The sequence below is a fragment of the Rhipicephalus sanguineus genome, chromosome 11 (genome assembly GCF_013339695.2).
Source record: "Rhipicephalus sanguineus isolate Rsan-2018 chromosome 11, BIME_Rsan_1.4, whole genome shotgun sequence".
NCBI classification, from domain to species: domain Eukaryota; kingdom Metazoa; phylum Arthropoda; class Arachnida; order Ixodida; family Ixodidae; genus Rhipicephalus; species Rhipicephalus sanguineus.
Window position 1 is genome coordinate 56,959,042 of NC_051186.1, and position 23,063 is coordinate 56,982,104.

Sequence of the window (23,063 nt, forward strand, 5' to 3'; positions counted from 1 at the left end):
TACCTACTGTGCTTTCCACAGAACTCGTTTGTCATTTCAGTGTCATGCGCTTCAAACTGAATTTGCCCTCGCACTTTGATTACTAGCATACTGGTTAGCTTAAATGGTAGAGCGACCACCCCGAAAAAAAGTCGTTCACGAGTTCAAACTGTGGACCATGTCAAATTTTTCGCCAACTAAAATGCTGTTCTTTATGAGAAATCCATATGAATTTTCTCGTAGCTTTGTGCAACAAATGGGAGTGGATGGCCATTTTTACATTCATAACCCTTTCTATGTTGTGCAAAACTCCGCTGTTATAAACGAGTCATTTTCTAGCAGCCAACAGCACATCATAGTGTTTGTAGATCTGGAGTGCTTCCCAATACGGACCACTGAGAATAGCACAGTTGCATTGTGGGGCAAAAGTATATGGACAGTTTGTGCCACTGAGCAAGCTTATGTTATGAGGCCCAGCAGCACATAGTGCTGGCATTGTTGACATAGTTCCTTGAAAGGCAGTGGGGGTTAACATAGGCTGAAGTTGAGGCATCTCTGTTGTAGTGCAGACAAAACGGGTGCGGAGCAACACACAATGCCGTTTATGAGTTTGCAAGGCAGGCCAACTGCACCAAGGCGGATGAACTGCAAACAAGAGAGCCACATGGTGTTTCTAAGTGTCAGGCTGTACGTCACGAAAATTTAGCTCAAGAAAGTGAGCCCATAGTGTGCACTATAGGTGACCGCATCTGTTTGTATATAACATGGCAAATAAGCTGATTGGTACAAACTGAGTGAGAAGAGTTTAGCAAGAGTTTCATGCCACGTCTTGAATGTGCTTGAAAAAGTGCGTGAGCCAACATGTTAATAGGCTGCTATCGAACAATGTATCTAGTTTTTCTTTTCTAGTAAGACCTGTATATCCGAAAGTTGGCCTCCCAGACAAATATGTATTATGGGTGTCATACTGTCAATTTTGATCACGATGGGACCTGACTGGGTAGAATTTCTCTACTGTGATTATTTACTGTATGCAAGTTGCAGAAACGAGTCAATCATTGTTGAGAAATTTGACCCTGATTGGGCTTAATTGCAATCAGCAGTGCACCATGTGACAACGGTATCATCCGAGTTAGTTTCTAAGTATGGTCTACATCCAAGCCGTGGATGGATCAACCTGTAAACCTAAAGCGGCGGCACTTACGACTGCAGTTTCGCAAAGTCGTACTCTGTCTTGCTGCAGCTTTTAGCACACCATTCTTTCTATAACTGTTTGAGATGCTTTGTATACAACTGTCTACATCACATGTTTTTGCTAGTCGTGTTGACTAGTGGCTAAGAAAGAACAAGATACATTTAAGAGTGGATAAATTGAACCTCCTGTGTAATAGATCTGTTTTCAACTTCATTTTGCAGTGTACTGTTAAATATAGTCAATTAGCAGAAGGCACTACCATGTTTGATGTTCCGCTTTTTCCAAGTCACCTAAAAAGTATAATTTATCTTTGCTCGAAATGATCATAACCAAAAAAAGAAAAATTAGTACTGTATTTCTAGCCTGAGATTTCATTCTATTTTTGCAAAAAGCAGAACATGAATGACTTCAGGTTCAATGCAATTGCAGTTTAATCAAGATTAGTTACTATAAAGCACATACATGACAATATTTTTGTTGCAACGTCGAGTCCCTTGAGATAATGTGCAACTCTGACGAATTACAGGCAGTTCTTCATAGATCGCGTCTGAAAGGGTTTAATGTAGTCGAATGAAAGCTCGCACTTGAATCGAAAGTTCAACCCGACTTGCAGCTCAGTGGTAGCAAGTTCTACTGTGTGTTTAGTTCTGATTTTTTTTCTTTTTTTTTTTTGCACGAAGTTATACAGAACACACCCTCAATTGGTGCGCTGCTGGCAGGCACTGATTAGTTACTGCATATGCTACCTTTAGGTAGCGTAGTCAGTAACTCTAGCACTGATAAGAAGAAATCAGCGTCTTTAGGTTTGAACTCTTCCAAAAACACCCCCTTTCGTGAAAACGAGCAAGTGTAGCGCAAGAATTTTCAAAAGCTTTACGTTGCGAGGGGTGTTGGACGTGAACAATTCTGTCTCATCAATAAGGCAATGTCCTGATGCACTGACAGCGCAGAGGTCATCAAAAGCAAGCTATCGCTTCCATTATAGCACTAAAAGCGCCTTCAAAGCAAAGCTGTCAAATTGAAATCACGGTGTACATGTATGTACAAAAAAAAAAATGAGGGGGGGGGGGCAGTCATCGACGCCCATTAGCAAAGCAATATTTGTTCGCGGCAATACCTAGTACATCTGAATTTGCTGCATGGTACCCGCGCGTTCATGCACGTTCACGATCGTGTCCCGATCATCGGAAATGATTTTTCAGAGCTCGACTGGCTCGATACCACATCTAGCGCAAGTTAACGATCAAAGAGCTCGATACCTATCGAAAGCGCAGAGCATGACACTCATACAAAGCACAATGTTGAATTGGAAGTTGCATCGGAACATGTATCTTAGCAATGACCTCACCTGCTATGGCGGGCGAGCGGAGTCGAGTACGAATATCCACGGGTGAAAAAGGCACCACACCTTCACGTGTGAGAAGACATACCCTAAACTTGATAGCGAGCGTTAATGTTAACATTACCGCGTACAAGAAACTAGCGAAAGAACAATTTACATCGCGCAAACGCTGCAAATTGCAAATAATCCGCCATTGCAGACGATGTCGATGTTGATCGAGCTCTCCTCTGTACTGTAATAAAGGATTCGCGCCGTAGCCAGAAAACGTGTGCAGATACCGCTGCAATAATAATAATAATAATAATAATAATAATAATAATAATAATAATAATAGTAATAATAATAATAATAATCTAAGCATTCATAAAGAAAGAAACAGATCTAAATCGATTCTGACTCTGTCCTCGTGGCTTGAAATGAAACTGCATTGCATTACTGTAATGAATGTAGTGCAGAAACCGCATGCACAAGTATGCATTATCAACACAGGAGGACACAACCAGGTTAAGCTTTGACAATAAGGCTTTATTAAAATGCTGGTTTGGTTCCTCCATAGCTTTGGGAAATCAATGTCATTTAACACCTCTACAATCAGTAATACAATATCTGAAATGAGAAATCATAAGTGAGAAATGGGCAGGTCAGCACATTCACCAATCGAACACTTTGCATTCCAGTCAATTATTAATTACAGCAGCAGTTGTGTCAGATAGAGCAGATGAGACATATGAGTGACTTAAATTTTATATTTAGTGGAAACCTCGGTCCAGTGCCAACATCAACGCATAGTACTTTTCATATTTGTTGAGGCATGTGGTCATCATTGGCAATAATAATAATAATTTCTGGGGTTTTACGTGCCAAAACCACGATATGATGAGGCACGCTGTAGTCGAGGGCTCCGGAAATTTTGACCATCTGGTGTTCTATAGACCATCTGGTGTTCTTTAACGTGCACTGCCATCGTACGTACACGGGCTTCTACCATTTCGCCTCCATCGAAATGTGACCGCCGCGGCCGAGATCGATCCATGACTTTTGGCTCGGCACTGTTGTGGCCGCCTCCAGCTTTGCAATGCTTTGCACTATGTGCAATGCCCGACTCGTTTCAGTTACTGTTTCAGGTGGGCTCTCATAGTCGTTATTGTCACTGCTTGACAATGTGTTAGCAATGACGACACAGTGAATGTGCTTGCACACTTTGAAGTGTATCAGGTGCGCACACACTGCACATTCATTGCATCTCAAGGGACAGCAAGCAGCATCCCCGACTTTTGTCACTGTATAAGAGTGCCCTTTAGTAGACTGAGATGGCACATTCCACGTGCCGTCTTCGTTTAATTTGGCACAACCTGCCATTTCAGTGCCAGATCTGTGGTACCTTTCAACTGCACTCAACTTCTTGCCCTTTGCTTCTTTGATCATCTGGATTGCCCTCTTCATCAAAAAATGATATGTCAAGTCCATGAGGGCAGAAATTAGTTTATCAACACGCTTATTCTTCTTTCCCTCCAGCATGCTGTGCTTCAACGTCCTGTGCATGCTCTCAAGGTGCATGTTGGTGTTGATACCTGTCCTCGTCCTAAAGCAGTAGGCCCGCTCTTGAGGTCTAACTGCATAGTTGTCCTTGAAGTACTTCAGAAAATCCCTGTTTTTCTTCCTCAGTGTCAAGGAATGATTGAAGATACTTTTCAAATTCTTGCTGGTCAAGGAACTCTAAAAGGAGTCGCACGTTGTGGTACATGTCTGGCCTCAGTTGTTTTTCTACACACTCATGTATCTTCTTCTGCCAATTCCTATCCACATGCCAGGTGCAGAGAAGTTTCTGCTGAGGGACACCCATAACTGACGACCATGCCTTGTAAAATTGTGAGGCAGTCATCAGACATAAATGTCTTAGCAGCCACTTTTTTGTTGATGGCACACTCAAGAGACCTGAAAAAAAGCTGCCAAGTTTTCCTCATTCATCCTGTTGCAGATGAAATAGGCTATAGGTATACCTTATCCCACTTCATCTAGCACTAGAAGAGCGGTCAGCTCAAACTGGTACCCTGTAGTTCCATGTGTTGAGTCAAGACACACAGTGCCCGTGCCCAATTCTTCTAACAGCTCTTTTTGTGGCTCTGTCATCAAAGCAAGGGCAAAATCTGTTGCACCAAAAGTACCAGTTGGGTCCACTGCACCTTGTGCCTTATACAGACAGACAAGTGTTTCACCTTTGTCTTACATTGCTTTCACCCACATATCTACACTGACAGCATCATTGGTGTGACACTGTTCAGGAGCAGCGATGTGAAACTGCCGTTTGATGTTATGCAGAGTTATGCGTTCTGCCAAATGTGCTGGCCTCAGCTTACATGCAACAGATGTTCTTATATTATTCAATATGGTTTTCATGGGCACACCACGCTCCAGGTCCTCTGCTACGGTTGGTTAACGTTGGCCTTTTCTTTGTCACTCATCCTCAAGTGCTGAATTTCTGCTTTATGGCCATAATGCTTTCTTTGGTACCTTACATTTATGGTGATATCTTCAGGTGCCGGGCTCTGAGTGTTCTCCTTCTTCGTCACAGTAATAAATGAAAGACATATCTTAGCGGACTTGCAGGTACCCTGACTTTTCTCTCGACGATTACCATGACCTTCCTTTGGCCTAGCCACTCCTGATCTATTAGAGTAGTAGTGGCTCCTCGTTTCCCCACTGGCCAGCTTTTTAGGAGCCGTGTGAAGAATAAACCAACAGTTCTCATTCGCCTCTTCCTGAGCTTTCCATTCACTGAATTCTGTAATACAAATACAACATAGTATCAGAGAGAGACATTAAACCAACAAAAATAGTTCAAAGGCCTTAGACATAGATTAATGTCAAATGTTTTATTTTGCTCCCTCACTCTCTCTGCTTCACAAAATAAATTAAGTCCTTCAGCTAACCTTCATCTCATTCAGTGCACTGATATTCCTTCTGAAAAACTTCTGAAGCATAAGTTTTTGACCGAGCTTACGAATGTGCTATCAACGGCAAAAACGACTGGGTGATAAATGTGACATGAGATGAACATGGGTTTTAACAAAAATGGGTCATACAAATGAAGAAACAAAGTATACGGCTTAACAGCGGAGGTCATCAAAAGGTATTAAAAAAGGCCTTTAAAAGGTTAAAACTTAAAAAGTAAGAACAATAAAAGTCAACAGGTTTTGCAAAAACACAAAATCTTTCTTCGAGAGCACACGTTTTCCAGAGTTTTGTGTGACCTTGCGGAGACCTTGTTGCACAGACTCAAGAAAACCAGTGATGTGCCTCCAAAAAACAGAGATGGGACAAAAACTGCTGTTATGCCATACGTGCACCAAGTGTCACATAGGATTAAGAAGGCTGCAGGGTGCGCAGGAGTCAGTGTAGTGTTTACCGCCCCCAAGAAACTTTGGAGGCCTGTGCAAGCGTGTAAACGTGAACAGTGAAAGGCCTGACATGCTGCAAGAAGCACACCACGCGGTTTTTGTCTTGCAAATGCGGCATCGTGTATAAGATTCCGCTCTCTTGTGGATGTGTTTACATCGGCCAAACTGGCCAATGTATTAACGATCGCTTGCTGTGAGCACGCCAACAATTTAAAAGTCTGACGGCAACATGGCCTTACACTGTGCAGCTTGCGGTTGTACCCCCTTTCTTGACCAGGCTGTCATAGCTCGAGAAATATATGATGCATCATGTGCAGAACAGCTCGGACCCAGCTGTGTCAGCATGCCCTCTGTGTCACTCTCGAAGAAAGAGTCTGCGTTTTTGCAAAACTTTTATTGTTGTTCTCACTTTTTAAGTGTTAACCTTTTCAAGGCCATTTTTAATACCTTGTTACAGCCTCCTTTGTTCAGCTGCATCATTGTTTCTTCATTTGGATGACCCGCTTTTTGTTAAAACCCATGTTATCTCATGTCGCATTTATCACACAGCCGTTTTTGCCGTTGATAACGCATTCGATCATGAGCTCGGTCAAAAACTTCTGTATGGTATCAAGGGTTTTTTCGCTTTGTCGCCCTGTTTCCATGGGCACGTTACCGCCTGTAATCTTTAGCGAGAAAAAAAAAAGCGTAAGGAAGAAAAAAAATAAATTTTTTTTTGATAGTCTTGTTCTGAAGCACTCGATGTTACCACGTGATGAGTGTAGTGCATTAAATGTTAGTTTGAAGTAGCGCTCTATATGTCGTTTTCACTGTCCCTGTCTTGTGCGCTCACCTGTTTCAACACATCATGTATCCACCGGACATATTTGCTCTGCTTTGTTTTTAGAGGGAAAACAAAAAAGCGACGCAAGCGGCAGTACTTTCAGTGTGATCGAGCAAAATTGTGAAAATTAGTGCCTCTGTGCATACTCCTTTCTTTTTTTTTTTTTCTACGCGACAAGCACATGCGAATTATAACTAGCTGGCACAGTGAATGCACGTGGAAGCGGTCATGTGCTGTACAGCCTCACCACAAAAGATGATAAAAATGCACTGACACTGTCTTTTCCAACAACTATAAACTGAAAACAGGATGGGTACTCACCTTTATCTTTGTGGAACGCCTGCTGCACGTAGTCAGCGGCGAATTTGTGCGCTGCGATGTGGTGCTCCACATATTTTTCCAGTGAAGACAGGCCAACGCCACAAACGTCGCATTTCATCACCGACGACACTTCGTGACACGTGCGCGGAGACAGCGCCGGCGGAGGTGAAGATGACACTAGGACACTAGGGACGAAATTCATCAAGCACGTGACATACTAGGCACTCCGTGGCGACACGGGGAAAAGTCAAAACTAACTTAGGGAAAGAAAGTCTTCAAGTGACGTCACACGTGAGTGACGTAGCATTGACGTCATCTATTGTTCGCGAGAGAGCCCAGACTCCGGCGAAACGCATGTAAACTCAGCAGCCCTACTTAGCACAAAGTTAGTACAACCAGCAGTTCGCAGTGTGCGATCGTATTCAACGTCTCAAGGGTTATACAGCGCTCTCCTGGCGTAAAAGAAGGAAGAATGGCAACGAAAAAATAACCAATCTCAAAGGACATGTAAAAAGGGCACGGCTAGTGGCGATTAGAAAAACACGAAGAACGTCCATATTTCTTTTTTTACGTGAACACTTTTCAGTTTTGGCAAGGCCCAATTGTGTCAGCTTATCTTCAACTTACGCTGAAACTACATTCTAATTCAACGTACCGAAACTGTGAGCCAACCCGCCTTTTGCATTAGGGTGCCTTGATGCCCGCGCGCTCCGCTGAGGGTGAGGACAGGCGCGTCGTCTGCTACGACGGCCGCCATTGCGAATCCCGCCGCCGCTCGGCAGCATGCGAAACGCGCTACACAAAGCGCTTGCGGTGCGCGGATACGTCCCGAAATAAGTGCACGCTAGTGAGCTTTCTCTTTTTCTTTTATTTTTTGAAGCTTGGGAAGCTTTTATTGCTGTTGTTGCCTAAATGTTTATTAAGGAAGCATGTAATGTAAGCTGACGGCCTGTGCGTGTGTTATGCGCTAGAGGTAGACGTAGACTCCGTTATGTTGAAAACCAATCCTCTTCCTTACGCCAGAAATGACAAAGTCTAAAGCCTTACTTAATTTTCTCGTAAGCTCTGAATTCCAGATACACAAACAATCGTTTAAAGTATTTGTATACATGTCAGCAGCAGCAGCAGTATATGTATCTGAACACACACAATTTAGTGTTGCCAAGCTACCTAAGCGCGATTAAGGTGGCTCATTTTGCTAAGTTTGCAAACAATTTACTCGTTTATTATAAATGGCAGCATACATAGTGTACACAGAATAAAGGGCCGAGGGGCAGTGTGGTGCGATTATCCTGCTAAAATGAAACGAAAGCTTCTTTATCATTATTATTTCTTGCTCACAATCTGTAGCCGCTACTGTATCGGCACTCGAGTTGCACCTTGAGTGCTTATCAAAACGATGAATACATTGTTGAGTAGCATGCCGTAAAACTTTGCATGCGCGCAGTATCAGTGCGTTTTTCCTTCTTGTTTTTGTATCTGCAGTTTCTTTTTCTGTATCTGCAGGTTTTCTCGCATGCCCAATTGCATGTACATAATATTGAGTGTTTCCAATACCGTTTTACACTTTGTGCGGCAGATGCACGGCGTCGGTTATTTGTCTCTTTTATTAATAATAATATCTGGGGTTTTACTTGCCAGAACCATGATATGATTATGAGGCACGCCGTAGTGGAGGGCTCCATGAATTTTGACCATCTGGTGTTCTTTAACCTGCACTGACATCGCACAGTACACGGGCCTCTAGCATTTCGCCTCGACCTAAATGCGACCGCCGCGGCCGGGATCGAACCCGTGACTTTCGGGTTAGCAACCGAGCTCCGTCACCACCATACCACCGTGGCGGACGTATTTTTAAAGTGAAAGCCTTAAATGCCTCATCAAACGCGAAATTTGACCGTCGGCGTTTCGCGTCTACGGCGTCAGCATACCAGGACGTTGATGACGAGGGATGCAAAAAATCATCGTCACGTGATGAAGTCACCATATGACGTCATCATGGCTTCACAAATTTTGGCGTGACGTCATATGATGCCGTTATAGCATGACATCGTAGCTTGGTCAAAAGTGGGCAGATCACGGAGGCAGTGCAAAACCAGGTGAGGTGCCTCCGATCTTGGAGGCAATGCAAAACCGCGCATTGTGCGCAAAAAACTGAGAAGAAGATGGCTTTCGCTTTCGAGCCGTCTTAAGCGAACGCATAAGGGAGCCTGTGAGTTTTTATTTCATTAACTGGTTTTCCATGACGTACTCACTGTACAACTTGACTTTGTTTCTCGTATTTTTTTACTGACATAGCGTGTCTACTCTACACAATGCTTCCCCGTCTTCTTGTAGTTTTCATGCGTCTTCTTTGTATAGACGCTTCGCGAGAACTGTTTGTATGCGCATTCCTGTATGAGCCTTCAGGGCTTACATTATTAATAAATAAATTATGCTTGCTCAAAGAAATAAGATACTGAATTTGTGTGTGTGTGTGTGTGTGTGTGTGTGTGTGTGTGTGTGTGTGTGTGTGTGTGTGTGTGTGTGTGTGTGTGTGTGTGTGTGTGTGTGTGTGTGTGTGTGTGTGTGTGTGTGTGTGCGTGCGTGCGTGCGTGCGCGCGCGCGTTAATATCCAGTGTACAGGCCATTTATTTGAGCGCATTAATGCTGCGCTGACAGAAGCAATTACACAAATAAAATGCAAATTACACAATAACACACAACTGCCACTAGTTGATTCACAGTGATCGTAAATGATTAAAAAACAGGAACTGCGTAATTATTTAAGAGAGGACGGAAATGTAACCTTGAAACACAGAAACAGGGAAGGATAAAAAACATTTAACTGCACACATACATACATGGGCATCAGACCAGCACAGAAGGCGTACTTGAAATACGGAAAGGAATATAAAAAAAAAGAACCCGCCGTGGTTTTTACTATGGTGCTTGACTGGTGACCCGAAGGTTGCGGGATCGACTCCCGGCCGCAGCGGCCCCATTTCGATGGAGGTGAAATGACAGAGGCCCGCGTACTTAGATTTAGGTGCACGTTAAAGAACAACAGATGGTCAAAATTTCGGGAGCCTTTCACTATATACGGCGCCTCTCATAATCATATCGGGGTTCTTGGGAAATTGTCAGAAATAATTATTATTAGGAAAAAAGAAGGATCTGATCTGCAGACAAACACGCATAATATATTCCATGATACATTTCAAATCACAAAAATCGCGAAAGCAAAAATCAAAGGCAGATACAGGACCAACCAAGTGCAGTAAAGAATGTTTGCGAAGAAAAATGCAGGATTCATGCACATGTGAACCAAAGCATTTTACACATGTAGCTGATATCAGTGTGTCCATTTATTACGCAAGGTTAACACCGGCAGAAGTTATCCTTGTATGTGCATTCGAAATACCGGCCGGAAACTTACGCTGCAAGTGCATAATGTGTTCTTCGGATGCCACTTGTCACGTTTGATTTTTACTGTCCAAAGAAACCTCGTATCTTCTAAAACGATACAGCTCCCGGCGTTTCTGGAATGATTGGTGCACTGCGGCACGCAACACCCGCCCTGGTGACGGTAGCGAGCGCATAAAACTGGAAGGAAACGAGCACCGACCTAAAAAGAGCACGCGCGCCACGCGCAAGTGACCGGGCGGGGGATTCAAAATGGCGGCCACGCGGCCGCCAAGGCCGAGAAGGCGGCACCTGCCCTTTCAAAAGCTGACACCACTCTAAGCGGGGGCGCGCGCATCGAGGCACTCTATTTTGCATTGCGCCGTGGCGCCATCTCGCGTACAATGGTGGAAACAAATCCTGGACCACCTAGATGGCGTTGGCGGTATTAATGCGGCCGGTAGACAATAAATACATCGACGACATCGATTACATGCCGTTTTCCGGTACCTTCTAGTGCAAATAGTGACGCCAGGGCACGACTTCATGCCCGCAGACATTTTGTTCTGACTTACGATTGGAATGCGACGTAGGCGAAGATGCCAACGCACATGTGTGCAAGCGGTGTCCGATTCGAACGCCAAGCAGCTGGGCCGATAATTGAAAGGAGAGGGTCATTTATTAGCAACTTAAGAAAAGCAGAATAGATGAACTGATCGAAATCCCAAGATTAAAATTTTATGGCAGCAGCAGTGCAGGGCTGGCTTGATTAGCATTAATCATTTTGCTTTGAACTTTAAGTTCACTTTAAGAGTAAATATCGTAAACGGTTGCACTTCCTTAGATAAGCACCCGCATTGCAGTTGGTTGGGAGTTGTCCTTGTACAGCACCTGTACTCCTCTGGACTAGTGCAGTTGAATAAAAAATATATTGATAACCTAGCCCAAACTACTTGTTATTTACACTAGCATTGCCTCCCAATTCCATTTTGAATAGTTTCCTTTAAACACCGGTTCAATTGTCCAATTCGTATGCATTTGCCAGGCCCTTGTTTGGCAAGCAACAGAAAATGCGCTTGGAGTTCCTTGAAGTAGCTATAGGTTGTAGCAATTTTGTCGGGAAAGCATTTACCACAGAGATATAATCTATATAATGAATCTGGCAATTACATTAATTTGTTTAATCAAAGGATTCGGCAATTGAACTCCACAGTGGAATTAAAAGCCTGTCACACGATGACCTGCCAGTTGTTTCTCGAAATGAAGGAAGCCAAGACTGCCGATTTGCACAGCACCAAAAATTCTGGCCAATTTCACCCAGAAAACCAAAACTCAGCTGCCAAAGAGTAAAATGTCAGGCCCTTATAAGATACCCATGAGTTCCGTCTATGCGTTGCATTGGACTTGTGTCAATATTGTCATGTTTACGAGTTTTCAGATTCAATAATTCGTACACTACGTTGCAGGTATAAAAATATGAAACATTCTTTTTATTTCGGCTTAATAAGCGATAAAGCAGGCACGCACACACCATGAATCTCGTCACTTTTAAATGCAACATGAAAGACAATATGTAACTAAAACAATAAAATGTATGGCAGAACATGATTCTCAAACACTCCATTGCTGTGTGCCATTTCAGAACCACAGAAAAAAAAAAGGCATAAGCTCAACGAAAGAAACAAGGCAGCCGAGAACATTAGTTCAAGGCTAATAAATAACCTATAACAAAAACAAACTAAAAACACAGCACAGTGAGTGACTCCGGATGTAACAACTCAAAACAAAACAACAAACGCCAGCAAAACAAAAGAAAAGCAAATGAATGGTTCTGTTCGGCACAAGCAGTCTTTGGTACAATTCGGAGCTGCAGATACAAGCAGGTGAAACATACCTTCATCGACATTCTCACCAAAGTGCATAATTTGAGAGTTGTGAGCATTGTGTTCTGCAACGACAAAGAACTACAACCACGCGTCACATTCGCTGTTGTTGTGCAGATATAAAACGGCATTATTGCTGTGTCGTCTAAAATAGCATTATATGTTATAATATATTATTGTAATCATTAATATAAGTTTTGTATAGAAAATATAGACTATAAGACCATGCACAAGCGTGTGGCACTTTTAGAAGAATACTTGCATTGGCTAGGGAGGCATGCAAGTCAAGGTATTTGCTGATATAATCTTTCACGGGCGTAACGTACATGCAAGAATGCATGCATAGGCAACCTTCAATATGCATACAAGCTGCGTACAATCTTAAGAAACATCTTTACGAGATTCACGGGAGTGTCGCGTCGAAACAGAACCGCTTGCAACATCCACTGCGCAAGCAGAAATGCACATGATATCGCGTGAGACAATAATGCAGTTAAAAGCCGGTAGTATGACATCAGAATAAAAGTAATACCCCGGCCCCCCCTCCCCCTTGAAGATCAGTACATGGATCCCCATCATCACATACGCTCACATATGCTCGTATAAGAAAACAAAGGCGCACAATGTTCTCACAATATCTTAAGTACAACGAAACCTGTTTAAGATGGACATCCGCTTTCTGCTGGTCAAATGAGTGCAACATGTGGCCTCAGTCAGCTCGCATCAGAACTTCACGTACTCGGAACATTTCATTAGGTGACCTAACATAAGAGACACACAATGGATTTTGCATCTCTAATTTTCGATTTCATCCAGGTTAAACAGGTTTCCACTCTGATGTCGAGAATTGCGCACACCTAAAAATATTCGATCCCAAGCGTTCACAAAATGTGATGGAACGATCTATCCCATATTGCTTTAATGGTCGTGAGTACACCCATTCACTCGCACAATGAACTGCAATAAAAACAAGACTAGGTGCATGGCGACAATGTCGCACAGCACGAATGATCCGAAATGCTCAACCTGTGGCTATGATTATCTGAAAATGTTTTGGCATTATGCATTGGATTCAACACTCGCGCGTGCCATGCCAAGACTACAGCTGCTGGCTTGACCCGCAATTCTATCCTAAAACCTTTTTTTTTTCCACAGCTAACAAGCTTTTTCTCATTGGCTCTATGCGTAAAACCTCTTCACGAAAATTCATTCCAGGTAGTAGACACACTACACCCTTCTGCATGCACTCACAGTCGAAGCTAAATGATGAAAGACTGAAGTGTGCATATCTTTTAGTTACTGCATAGCATAGGACGTAGTATCGTCATGCGCACAGCACCTTACGTTTAGTTTGAGCGATTAGAAGAAAAGAGCCCTACCAAATGGTACCAATGTCAATGCCCATAAACTTTTGACACCCAATGCCTTTAGAATCTACAGCTTGAAACTTGTCTGCGATTCTGTGCACCATTACAGAATGCTACTATCGCAATCCAGGTGTGTGTAACTGTCCAGGCATGCTACAAGCAAATGACAACCAGAGGCAGACCTCTTAACACACCAAAAATGAGATTATTTTCCAGAAACCCAACAGTGACAAGACCACTCTGGCATGGCACATTTGAGGCGACAAGAATACACTTGTTGAGCAAATTCAAAACTTGCAGCCTAGCGTACAGTTTCTAAGTGGCTCCTAGTAAGAATCATCACACACGAGTTCCATGGCTGTTTGAAACTCTTGGTACCCCGATCCCCAAACTTCACAACCAGTCCAACTAAGGTGATCTGCATCAACGTGCAACACTTGAGGAATGGTGTTTGACTGGAGCAACTGTACTGACTTCCTTTTACAGCAACAGCTTGGTCTAACAATGCACTGCCAACAAACATTTCAAAAAAAATCTGCTGAGAATTATAGTGCCCCACAGGCTGTCACCAGGGAACTAACTGCTCTACGAGGACGCAATGTTCAACGGTGTTGGCAAGTGCCACGACTAAGCACCAAAGGACACGTCTCCACCTGAGCGCGCAGTCCTGTCAGGTGGACGCAGCTGCGAACTGCACTTATACCTAGAAAATTTTGGTCATCAAAAATAGCTTGGACAGTGAGCAATGGAATCAATACGGTAAAAAGGTTCAGAATAATGACACATTTTAAAACAAACCTTTACACATACAGAAATAATTCTTGGTGTGGCATCTGGAAAGTCACTCAAGTATGGAAAAACACAGTCAATTTTACACAACATACAATCTCATTTAGCAACCTCATCAAAGAAAAATCATTTGAAGCTTACAAAAGAAACAAAGGAACAAACATTGCTTTTGAAGGCACAGGCAGTGTGTGATGCAGAGGAGATATATCCCACTGCTGAGAACTACAGCAGCAAGTTATGTTCTGGAAGCTGGCGATATTTTTTTTTTCTATCCTTAGTATAAATGAGGGCACCGCCCACTGTCGCCGTAAGTACCTTGCGAAAAAATTAAACAGAGCAGCCAGTTCCCTACAGGTGCATCACATCAAACATGTCCCAGTATATGGACATAAAGGTCAAGTCCCAGCATGAGAGGATGACGATGTTGCGCACGGTACATGTCACACCGTGACCAGTTCTGAGCGACGTCACTCGGAGAAAGATGAACTAGTGGTGCCATGCAGCCCCAAGAGAGGCTAGGTTGGAGGGCAGGCCATAGCTCTCCCCAAGATGCACGGTGTTTTAACTCCGGGGGGGTCAGAGCGACACCAGCTTGGGGGGGTTCATGCTGTCGGGACTGGACAGGTCTCCGTTGCTGTTGCGCTGCTGCCCGGCACACGTCGTCACCGGTGAAAACGTGAGCGGCGTCGTTCCCGTGGGCGTCGCTCCGGTGCCTTCGACGATGGACTCAAAACTGTACATGCCGGCCGAAGGGGTCTGGATGGGCACGCCGGCGACTTCGGTCAACAGCGAGGGACACGACGCCGGAACACTGCTGCCGTTGTTCAGGGCACTGCTCCCGTCAGAGTTCGTGAACACTGAGGTAACGGCGAGCGAGTTGGGCCGGGAAAACTTGGGGGCTCGGCCGGGGGCATTCGGAAGCTTGTGGTTGTTGCGAATGTGGCCCGAATCGGCGGAGGTTACGATGGGGAGGTGCTGGGGGCGTTGCTGCGGGAGCGCACTCATTGTGGAGGCGGTGGTGGTTATGGACTTCACGTGCGGCATCTTGCAGCTTGCCTTGTGAGCTTCGAGGAGAAACTCTAGGTTCTCCTTTTCGTTCCGCAGCGCAGCCATCTCCTGTTGAAGTTTGCTTCTGGCGTCTTCGAGCTCTTCCGTTTCCTGTAAAAAAAAAATATATATATATATATACGCGTCATGTCTCGTGCGAGAATTTTCATTTTAAGGGTAACAGCCAAAGTTGCTCAGACTATTTCGTAACACTAGCAAGGCTTCATACGTTTTTCTAGAGAGTTGTTCATACACAGGTTATTTCGATAATGTAGAACATAATTTCATAAAAATGAGAAACCGCAGACATTTCCTCATGTGGTAAGACAAATATTGCACTGAAAGAACACCGTGTTCACCCGTTACATTTTGACTGCTTAGCTGCGAGGTCGCGGGATCGAATCCCGCCTGCGGCGGCCACATTTTCGATGGAGACGAAAATGCTTGAGGCCCGTGTACATTGATTTAGGTGCATGTTAAAGAACCCCAGGTGGTTAAAATTTCCAGAGCCCTCCACTACGGCATCTCTCATAATCATATCGTGGCTTCGGGACGTAAAACCCCAGCAATTATTATTATGATTGCTTAGCTGCTACGCGCTTTATCGATGCTCAAGAGTGGTCACCTTACGGTGGGAACATATCTCTCATACTGACCTTTATGAGGCTGTTTGTGTGGTCCATCCGCCGCTTCCGACAACGTGCTGCTGCCAATTTGTTTCGCTCCCTCCTGATCCGTCGTCGCTCTTCCTCTTCGGGGCTGAGCTGCAAAGCAGACAAATAATAATAAGAGTAATTATTAGAGACTGTTAGGATCTGGCAACAATGTTCTGCAGTAAAGAAATTTGTCCTTTAAGTGACAGTGAACAAGAATATGGAAAAAAAACAACATGAAATCACCGATATTCCGTTTGAAAGACTCGATTGTTTCGATAAACGGTGCTTTTGTTACATACTTTTGAACAAATTGCTGTATATTTGCACGACTGTGAACATGCGGCACAGCTGCACATTGATGAGAACAAACGATGACGATCAATTAATTGGTATATAAAAGCTAGTGCTGAAAAAAGCCAAACGATGATGCACTCATTATTTCAGTAATTAGCTGGAAAGAGCGCCGGCCCCACTTCGTGTACAGCATGTAATAAAAGCTCACCTTTTCATTCCTGTTGGGCCTCCGGCCGCCACCGGTGCGGGCTGGTTTGGGGGGCATGGGTGGGGACGGTGTGGGCGCGTTGTTGATCTCCTGAGAAATTTGCTGCAGCTGCTGTTCCAGCTGTTGTGGGGTAGTGCTCGGGGGAAGCCAGTCGTCTTCCACCTCCTGCTTGATGGTCACCATCCCGGGCTGCTGCTGCTGCGACCAGAAAGGGGCAGCCTGATCGGCTTGAGCACAACACACATTGCGGAGGACGACAGCGCCAGTGTCACACTTTGTCATGCATCGATAGCACGGTGTAAGAATATACTCAGGTGATGACACTCTTCCCCCAACGCATGGGAAACTGCAATCCACGCGCGTCCAGATAATGTTCGGGTTCTTATCAGATGATTTGCAATTTCATCGGCGCCGTCTTGGAGGGCGCTACGAAAAGCGGGGCAGTCGTCTCCATAGCAACGCGCATGCTGCTGATAACGTGCATTTTTTGTGCCATTTTGTTGGATAATGTGCATCCGCCAAGCGGCGTCGAGGGGCGAAATCGAGAGAGCAACAGGAGAGGGCACGGCGAGCACGGTGCACTCCGCCTCAAGCCACTAGATGGCCCACCGTTCAACGGACCGACGACCGAACATTTTCTGGCCGCTTAGGCGCGCGCAGTGTCAACACCTGAATATTCTTACACCGTGATCGATAGGTCAGTAAGACACCCAAGATGGCAGTTCAAGTTTAATAGCACCACTGCCCGGGCGGGTATGACATGTAATGAATTCAACTTCACAGTACAGGCTTTGCAATTACAGCATCAGGGTGACAAGTGGGGAACACACGTGCCATATTAATGGGGTACTGGCCCCAATTCTTGAATCTGAGTTCACTCCAACGAACAAATCTCCCATATACATACTCTGAGCAAGGGTGACACTCGGGAAGTGTTAATAGGATACTTTATTTTGATATTAAAGTAAACTTTCGCATGGCGCACCTACTGACATTGAAATGGTACGTGGATAACGTGTGGCATAATGCGATATGAAAGACATTATTTGGCTCCGAATCACTGATGGGAGCCTTTTAAGAATTGTGATTTAACTAGGTTTCACTCAGAACTGCAACAATGAGTTGAGACTAACCTGTTGCTGCTGCTGCTGTTGCTGCTGCTGGTACTGAGCAATGTTGACTACTGGAGGCACAAAGCCTGCCTGGTGTTGGTGCTCCACTGGTGCTGGAGGGATCCTCTGGTACTCCATGAACGACTCCTCTATGTTTTTCAGGGTAGTAGGCGTTAGCGTGGCAGTGGTGCGTGTGGGGATCCCGGTGACACCCGAAAATGTGGAATACTGTGGAATACAAAACAGACAACAGAACTTTAGAAGTGCTTTGCAAGCAGAAAGAAAGAGCAGGAACACAAAAAAGAGCGCATTGTTAATCCAACATCAGAGCTGGTGGGCGAAAATTTTACACAGCCAACAGAAAGAGGGACGTTTTGATCAAACACGTAACTAGAATGCCACTAATTATCATAGTTATTCATCAGGGCATGACTAGTTATGTATTATGAAAGACAAGGCCCAGAGTTTTGTTTCTTTTTCCCGGCAGACTCTCAAGACAACATCACAACCGATTTAACACATGCACAAATATATACGGAATTGCTGCAAGTCAAATACTCCTTTACTTTGGCACCGTTTAGTTGTTGGTCATTAAAAAGACGTGAGTCCACTTAAAAATAACGTAAAAGCAAGAAATAGCTAAGAAAATATGGCAATTTTTAATTTGGCACGAATGAACAAAGTCGCGTGCTTTTATTAATTACACGGTTATTCACGTCATCACAATCACCACCACTGAAGGTTGTCCAATGCAATAAAAAAAAGTAACAGTCTCGGGGCGTTATTCTGGACATGGTCCCGCAAATTCCACCATAGGCACCAGGGACGTTGCCAGAAATATTTTCGGGGGGTTCAGTTATACATGTATGTATGTTATGCGTTTGCACGCGCGCGTGTATGTACACACATACAAAATTGAAAAATTTCGGGCGGGATGAGGCCAGGGGCGTAGCCAGAAATGTCTTTAGGGGGGGGCAACCATACTTTATGTATGTTCGTGCGTGCGTTTGTATGTGTGCGTGTATATATACGCAAGCAAAACTAAAAATTTTCGGGGGGGGGGGGTTGAACCCCCCCCCCCCCTGGCTACGCCCCTGGATGAGGCTATGACCGGCTACGCTACGACAGACGCCCGTCACTGACCAGAGGGTGCGACCGGAGTTTCGGAAAACGCAAGGTATTATCACAGCTGGCGCGCCGGCCCTTTCCACGACGGCGCCCCCGACCTTTGGCGCCATCGATTGTACGAACGGCGCGACAGCCCGGGAGCCCGATTGTCACGTCGCTTGATGAACACAAAGCGGCCGGCCTTCTCACTCTTTTTCCGGGTAATACATCGGGGTTTTCTCAGAAAACGACGAAGACTCATTTTCGTGGAAAGTGCAGCGCCTCTGATCGATCCGACGGCCTTGTCTCGTGACCGTATAATCTTGGCCCACATGCAGCGAATGGAGACACGTGCACCGGCCGTGTTTCAATTTGAAGCCGCCGCGGCGATATTCGCCCGCCATTGTTCAAGGTTTTATCCATTGTACGCTCCCATTTTTGCCTTCTTTTCGTTCCGTATTCTCTTCAGATGAAAACGTGTCGCACTTCGATCGGGGGACCGATCGCACCCGGCCGTCAGTGGAGTTTTTCGAGATACGACTGTAGCGTCAGAACCACCAGAACGCACAGCCTAGCGAGCAGAAAAATCGGACCCGCAAGAGCAATTTTTTTTTTTTAGAGGGGGGCTACGCATAGTTGCAACAGCCCCACAGGGGACATGCAGTGACCGCACCCAGAGAGCCTTCGTTAAAAAAGGGGCATTCGAGTTGTGCCCGTTGTATGCGAGGGAACACCCTTTACCCCCAAAAGTAGATGCGGGAACTGCTTTCCCGCAAAGGAACTCTGCAGGGAGAGAGATACCCCTTTGTCGTGCGTCACTGCACATCAACTTCTTTCCGGAACGTTCCCTTACCTAAAGGACTTTAGGGTGCCCCTGTGTCAGGGGTATCACTACCCGCCACGGTGGTCTAGTGGTTATGGCGCTCGACTGCTGCTGACCTGACGGTCACGGGATCGAATCCCGGCCGCGGCGGCCGCATTTCGATGGACGTTAAAGAACACCAAATGGTCAAAATTTCCGGAGCCCTCCACAACGGCGTCCCTCATATCGTGGTTTTTAGACGTAAAACCCCGACAAGTAATGCCACTAGAAATCGCCGTCCAGGCCGCACCCTGGCCTGCAGTAATGAAAGCACCGGGGCGTCGCTTCCAGACTCAACAGGGCCAACGGAAAAGCGTGCCCGTACACGCCGTAGATTTCCACGCCGCCAAAGCACGGTGGCCGCCGCGTAAACACCATACTCTGTACTGCGAGGGGAGGGCGTCGCGACCAGGCACCGCCAACCACGTACACAAACCGGGTCAAGGGTGCGCCTGCCGCAGTCTGCTACGTACGTACGTACACGGCCGACCGTCCGGCGGCCCTCGGGCAACCCCCCCCCCCTCCGCGAAACGACGGAAAACCCTTGTTTTTTCCTCCGCCACCACCAGCACCACGGACGTTAGAACGACGCGGAAACGTACCAACGCCAGACCTCGTTTTCCGATTCGCTTCCCCCGCATTTCGCCTTGTAAATGCACGCGGTGCTTTCTTTTGAGATGGTCGGCCTCGGCGAAATGTGCAGGGCTGGAGGAGGAAGAGGCGGTGCTCTAGACGACACACGGAAATGCTGTTCCTGCCTGCACTCTGAACGCCAGCGAGTACAGCGGTAACGGCTTGCTTTGCAAGCGCGAGCCCAGTCGTATCTGGTAGTACACACTTTCTTATGAAACGAAATTCAGATCGTCAAGAGGAAACAAAGGTGGCGGTGAAGACCATAACAGCGTCTGAATGCGAGCCGATTGGTTACGTATCCATAGCTAAAACAGCGCGAACACGGACAAGTAGACACAGGAATAGGGCTGCTAGTCCTGTGTCTACTAGCTGTGTCCGCGCTAGTCCTGTGTGTACTTGCTTTGTGTACGGTTATTTTACCTATGGGTGAAGGCCAACTGTTTTCATGACCGTCAAGGTGTGACGTAATGGCATGGGCTTCTTATGAAAAGAGACAAATTCATATTCTGTATGTATCTGGAACTGTCGCACGAAAGAGCTGGTCTGCGCCTCCTCTGTCCACTTCAACACGATCTGAATTTAGCGCCAGAAGCAAGTATACGCACAGCAAGGCACCAACTTGTCCGAGAAATCATATCGACATATCCGCAACCGCTGGTCGAAGGGTTCGCATTTCAATTACGCCTTTACTTACGCCTAACGCTTTACCAGCCAGAATATTAGTACATTTTGCGTCGTCACTGTTTGCAGCACCGCCTAGCGGATTAATGGAACTAAGTGAGGTCGCCATCGAAGTTACATACGCAAGTGACAGCTGCCCGGAAGTGAGCGCTTGATTTGGAGATGAAGTTTTAAAAAAAAATGTTTCTAGCGTTATGAGCGTCGCGCGTCAGAGCACGGGAAACGGAAAACAAGCTGGATAAGCGTCCGCTGTAAGCGTCGACAGTAGGCTTGAGTCTGTACGCGCCGATCGTCATGGCTCCGGTGCGCGACATAAACCGCAGTCCCGGCCGGTTTCACTCAAACCAACTTCCGGCGACGACCTCGGTAAGGGTCGTAGTGTTTCGTACTAAAATGAAACACGATATAAAAGGCAACGTGCGCGATTTCGGGCCCGCATACAATAACACCCCCCACTGTGATCCCAAGGGCACTGTCCTCCTGCTTCCAAAAACAACGCTCGCTCCTGTAATAAAGTTTCAGCGACAGATATGGCAACAATGCATTCACTAATCAATGTCTGTACTAATTATGTTACTGTTCGAATAACATTTCACGGTCTTTTTTTATCTCCTGCAGGTGGCCAGAAAAAAACTAATGTGAACATTCTTTTATATAACTTACTTCACACAGAATTGTCTGTAGGCATCGAGGTTCGAATACCGAGACGCGATATTACCATGAAATGTGTGTGCGGGCCACACGTGCTACGGGCACGTGGCCCCCATGCGCGCGGTTTCTACGCTATGAACTTTTTAAAACTGCGTATTTCGTGACCAGGACCATATCTGTCATTCGAGTGGTGACGTAACATTGAAACACTCCGCACCTACGTCACGTGTCCAAACGCATGACAATGCGGAGCGCGTACCGCTCCTCTAAGGGCCTCGCAGACCTACCTCTAAGGGCCTCCCCCGACATTGAAGCAATGTCAGCGTCACTATGACAGCTGCAGTGCCCTTCGCAACATAGAGATGCCAAGCGAAGGACAAAGAAACCTATGCACGTGACTACCGACAACTCCCTATAAGCCTCTACTCATTCATCCCCCCCCCCCTTCCCTTCCAGCTTGTCTCCATGTATCGATACTCGTTGACAGCTCTATTGTAAATGGTACCAGCTTCGTTGACATAGATTTACCGAAACGAACCGCCCCTCCCCCCCGACCCTTTACTTCCAAGGTTACTTGTTGCCCCGAGGGGCCTCCCATAGCAACTGCTTGAGGTCTGCTGCTAGACGGTATCAGACTGTAGAAACATAGTCACGTTGAAGAGCACAGTACCGCACTCTGAAAGCTAGACTGAAAGGTGTGACGAGTCGTGAAAGCTGTACACATGTACCCACATCACTCATGACTGCTGTATCTAATAATACAGTTGGGCCCCTGCGATTTTCAAGTAATGTATGATGAACATACATGTGCACTCACTCCTTGTTCAATGCCCTTGATGGGCTTTTAATGTAAAATGAAATGAGACGTGAGAATTTTTCCTTATGCAGTTCAACGCAGCTTTCAGCAATCAGACAAAGCTGGGTGGAGGGGCCTGGGTCCTCTTTTTCGTAGCCGTGGAGCATTTCGAGCCTGCTGTCGAGTGTCGACATACGGACGAGGTCGGTGCGGCTGTCATCTTCCTGTCAACTCCAGCCGGTACGAAACGCATAGTTTCGGTTTCCAAGTATCTGGTTGCCCACGTCCCGGCTGCACTATGTATACAATGCTACGAATTTCTTGAACAATAATACAGATATTTCTCCATCATTCGTGCGTTATGAATCCGTAAGAACTAGTGACGAGAACAGAAGAGACAAGCGCAGAGATACGATACGCAAATAGCTTTTCGCCTCTCTTAGGGATGAAAACGAGATCATCTGGAGGGTCAACGGACACTATGGAATCAAGTGCTGCATGGCCGCGAAGAACGCGGAATACCTGGCAATTAAAC

At 45.7% G+C, this 23,063-nt stretch overlaps 1 protein-coding gene across 7 annotated transcripts in view; it reads right to left on the reverse strand.

The window, feature by feature from the left end:
- Nucleotides 1-11,902: 11,902 nt before the first annotated feature.
- The window catches only part of LOC119373388 (transcription factor kayak), a 167,817-nt gene continuing 156,656 nt past the window's right edge, over nt 11,903-23,063 (reverse strand). For 2 of the 7 annotated variants that reach the window (XM_049410828.1, XM_037643414.2), the window contains exons 2-5: nt 17,820-18,026; nt 16,687-16,875; nt 16,185-16,292; nt 11,903-15,639 (exon numbers count right to left, since the gene is read on the reverse strand). In XM_049410828.1, coding sequence (XP_049266785.1) covers nt 15,058-15,639; nt 16,185-16,292; nt 16,687-16,875; nt 17,820-18,026 — 1,086 coding nt within the window. In that variant the 3' untranslated portion in view covers nt 11,903-15,057. Of the gene's footprint in view, nt 15,640-16,184; nt 16,293-16,686; nt 16,906-17,819; nt 18,027-23,063 lie in introns of all 7 variants that reach the window. The other 5 variants (XM_037643415.2, XM_037643410.2, XM_037643413.2 and 2 more) reach the window with 4 other exon arrangements.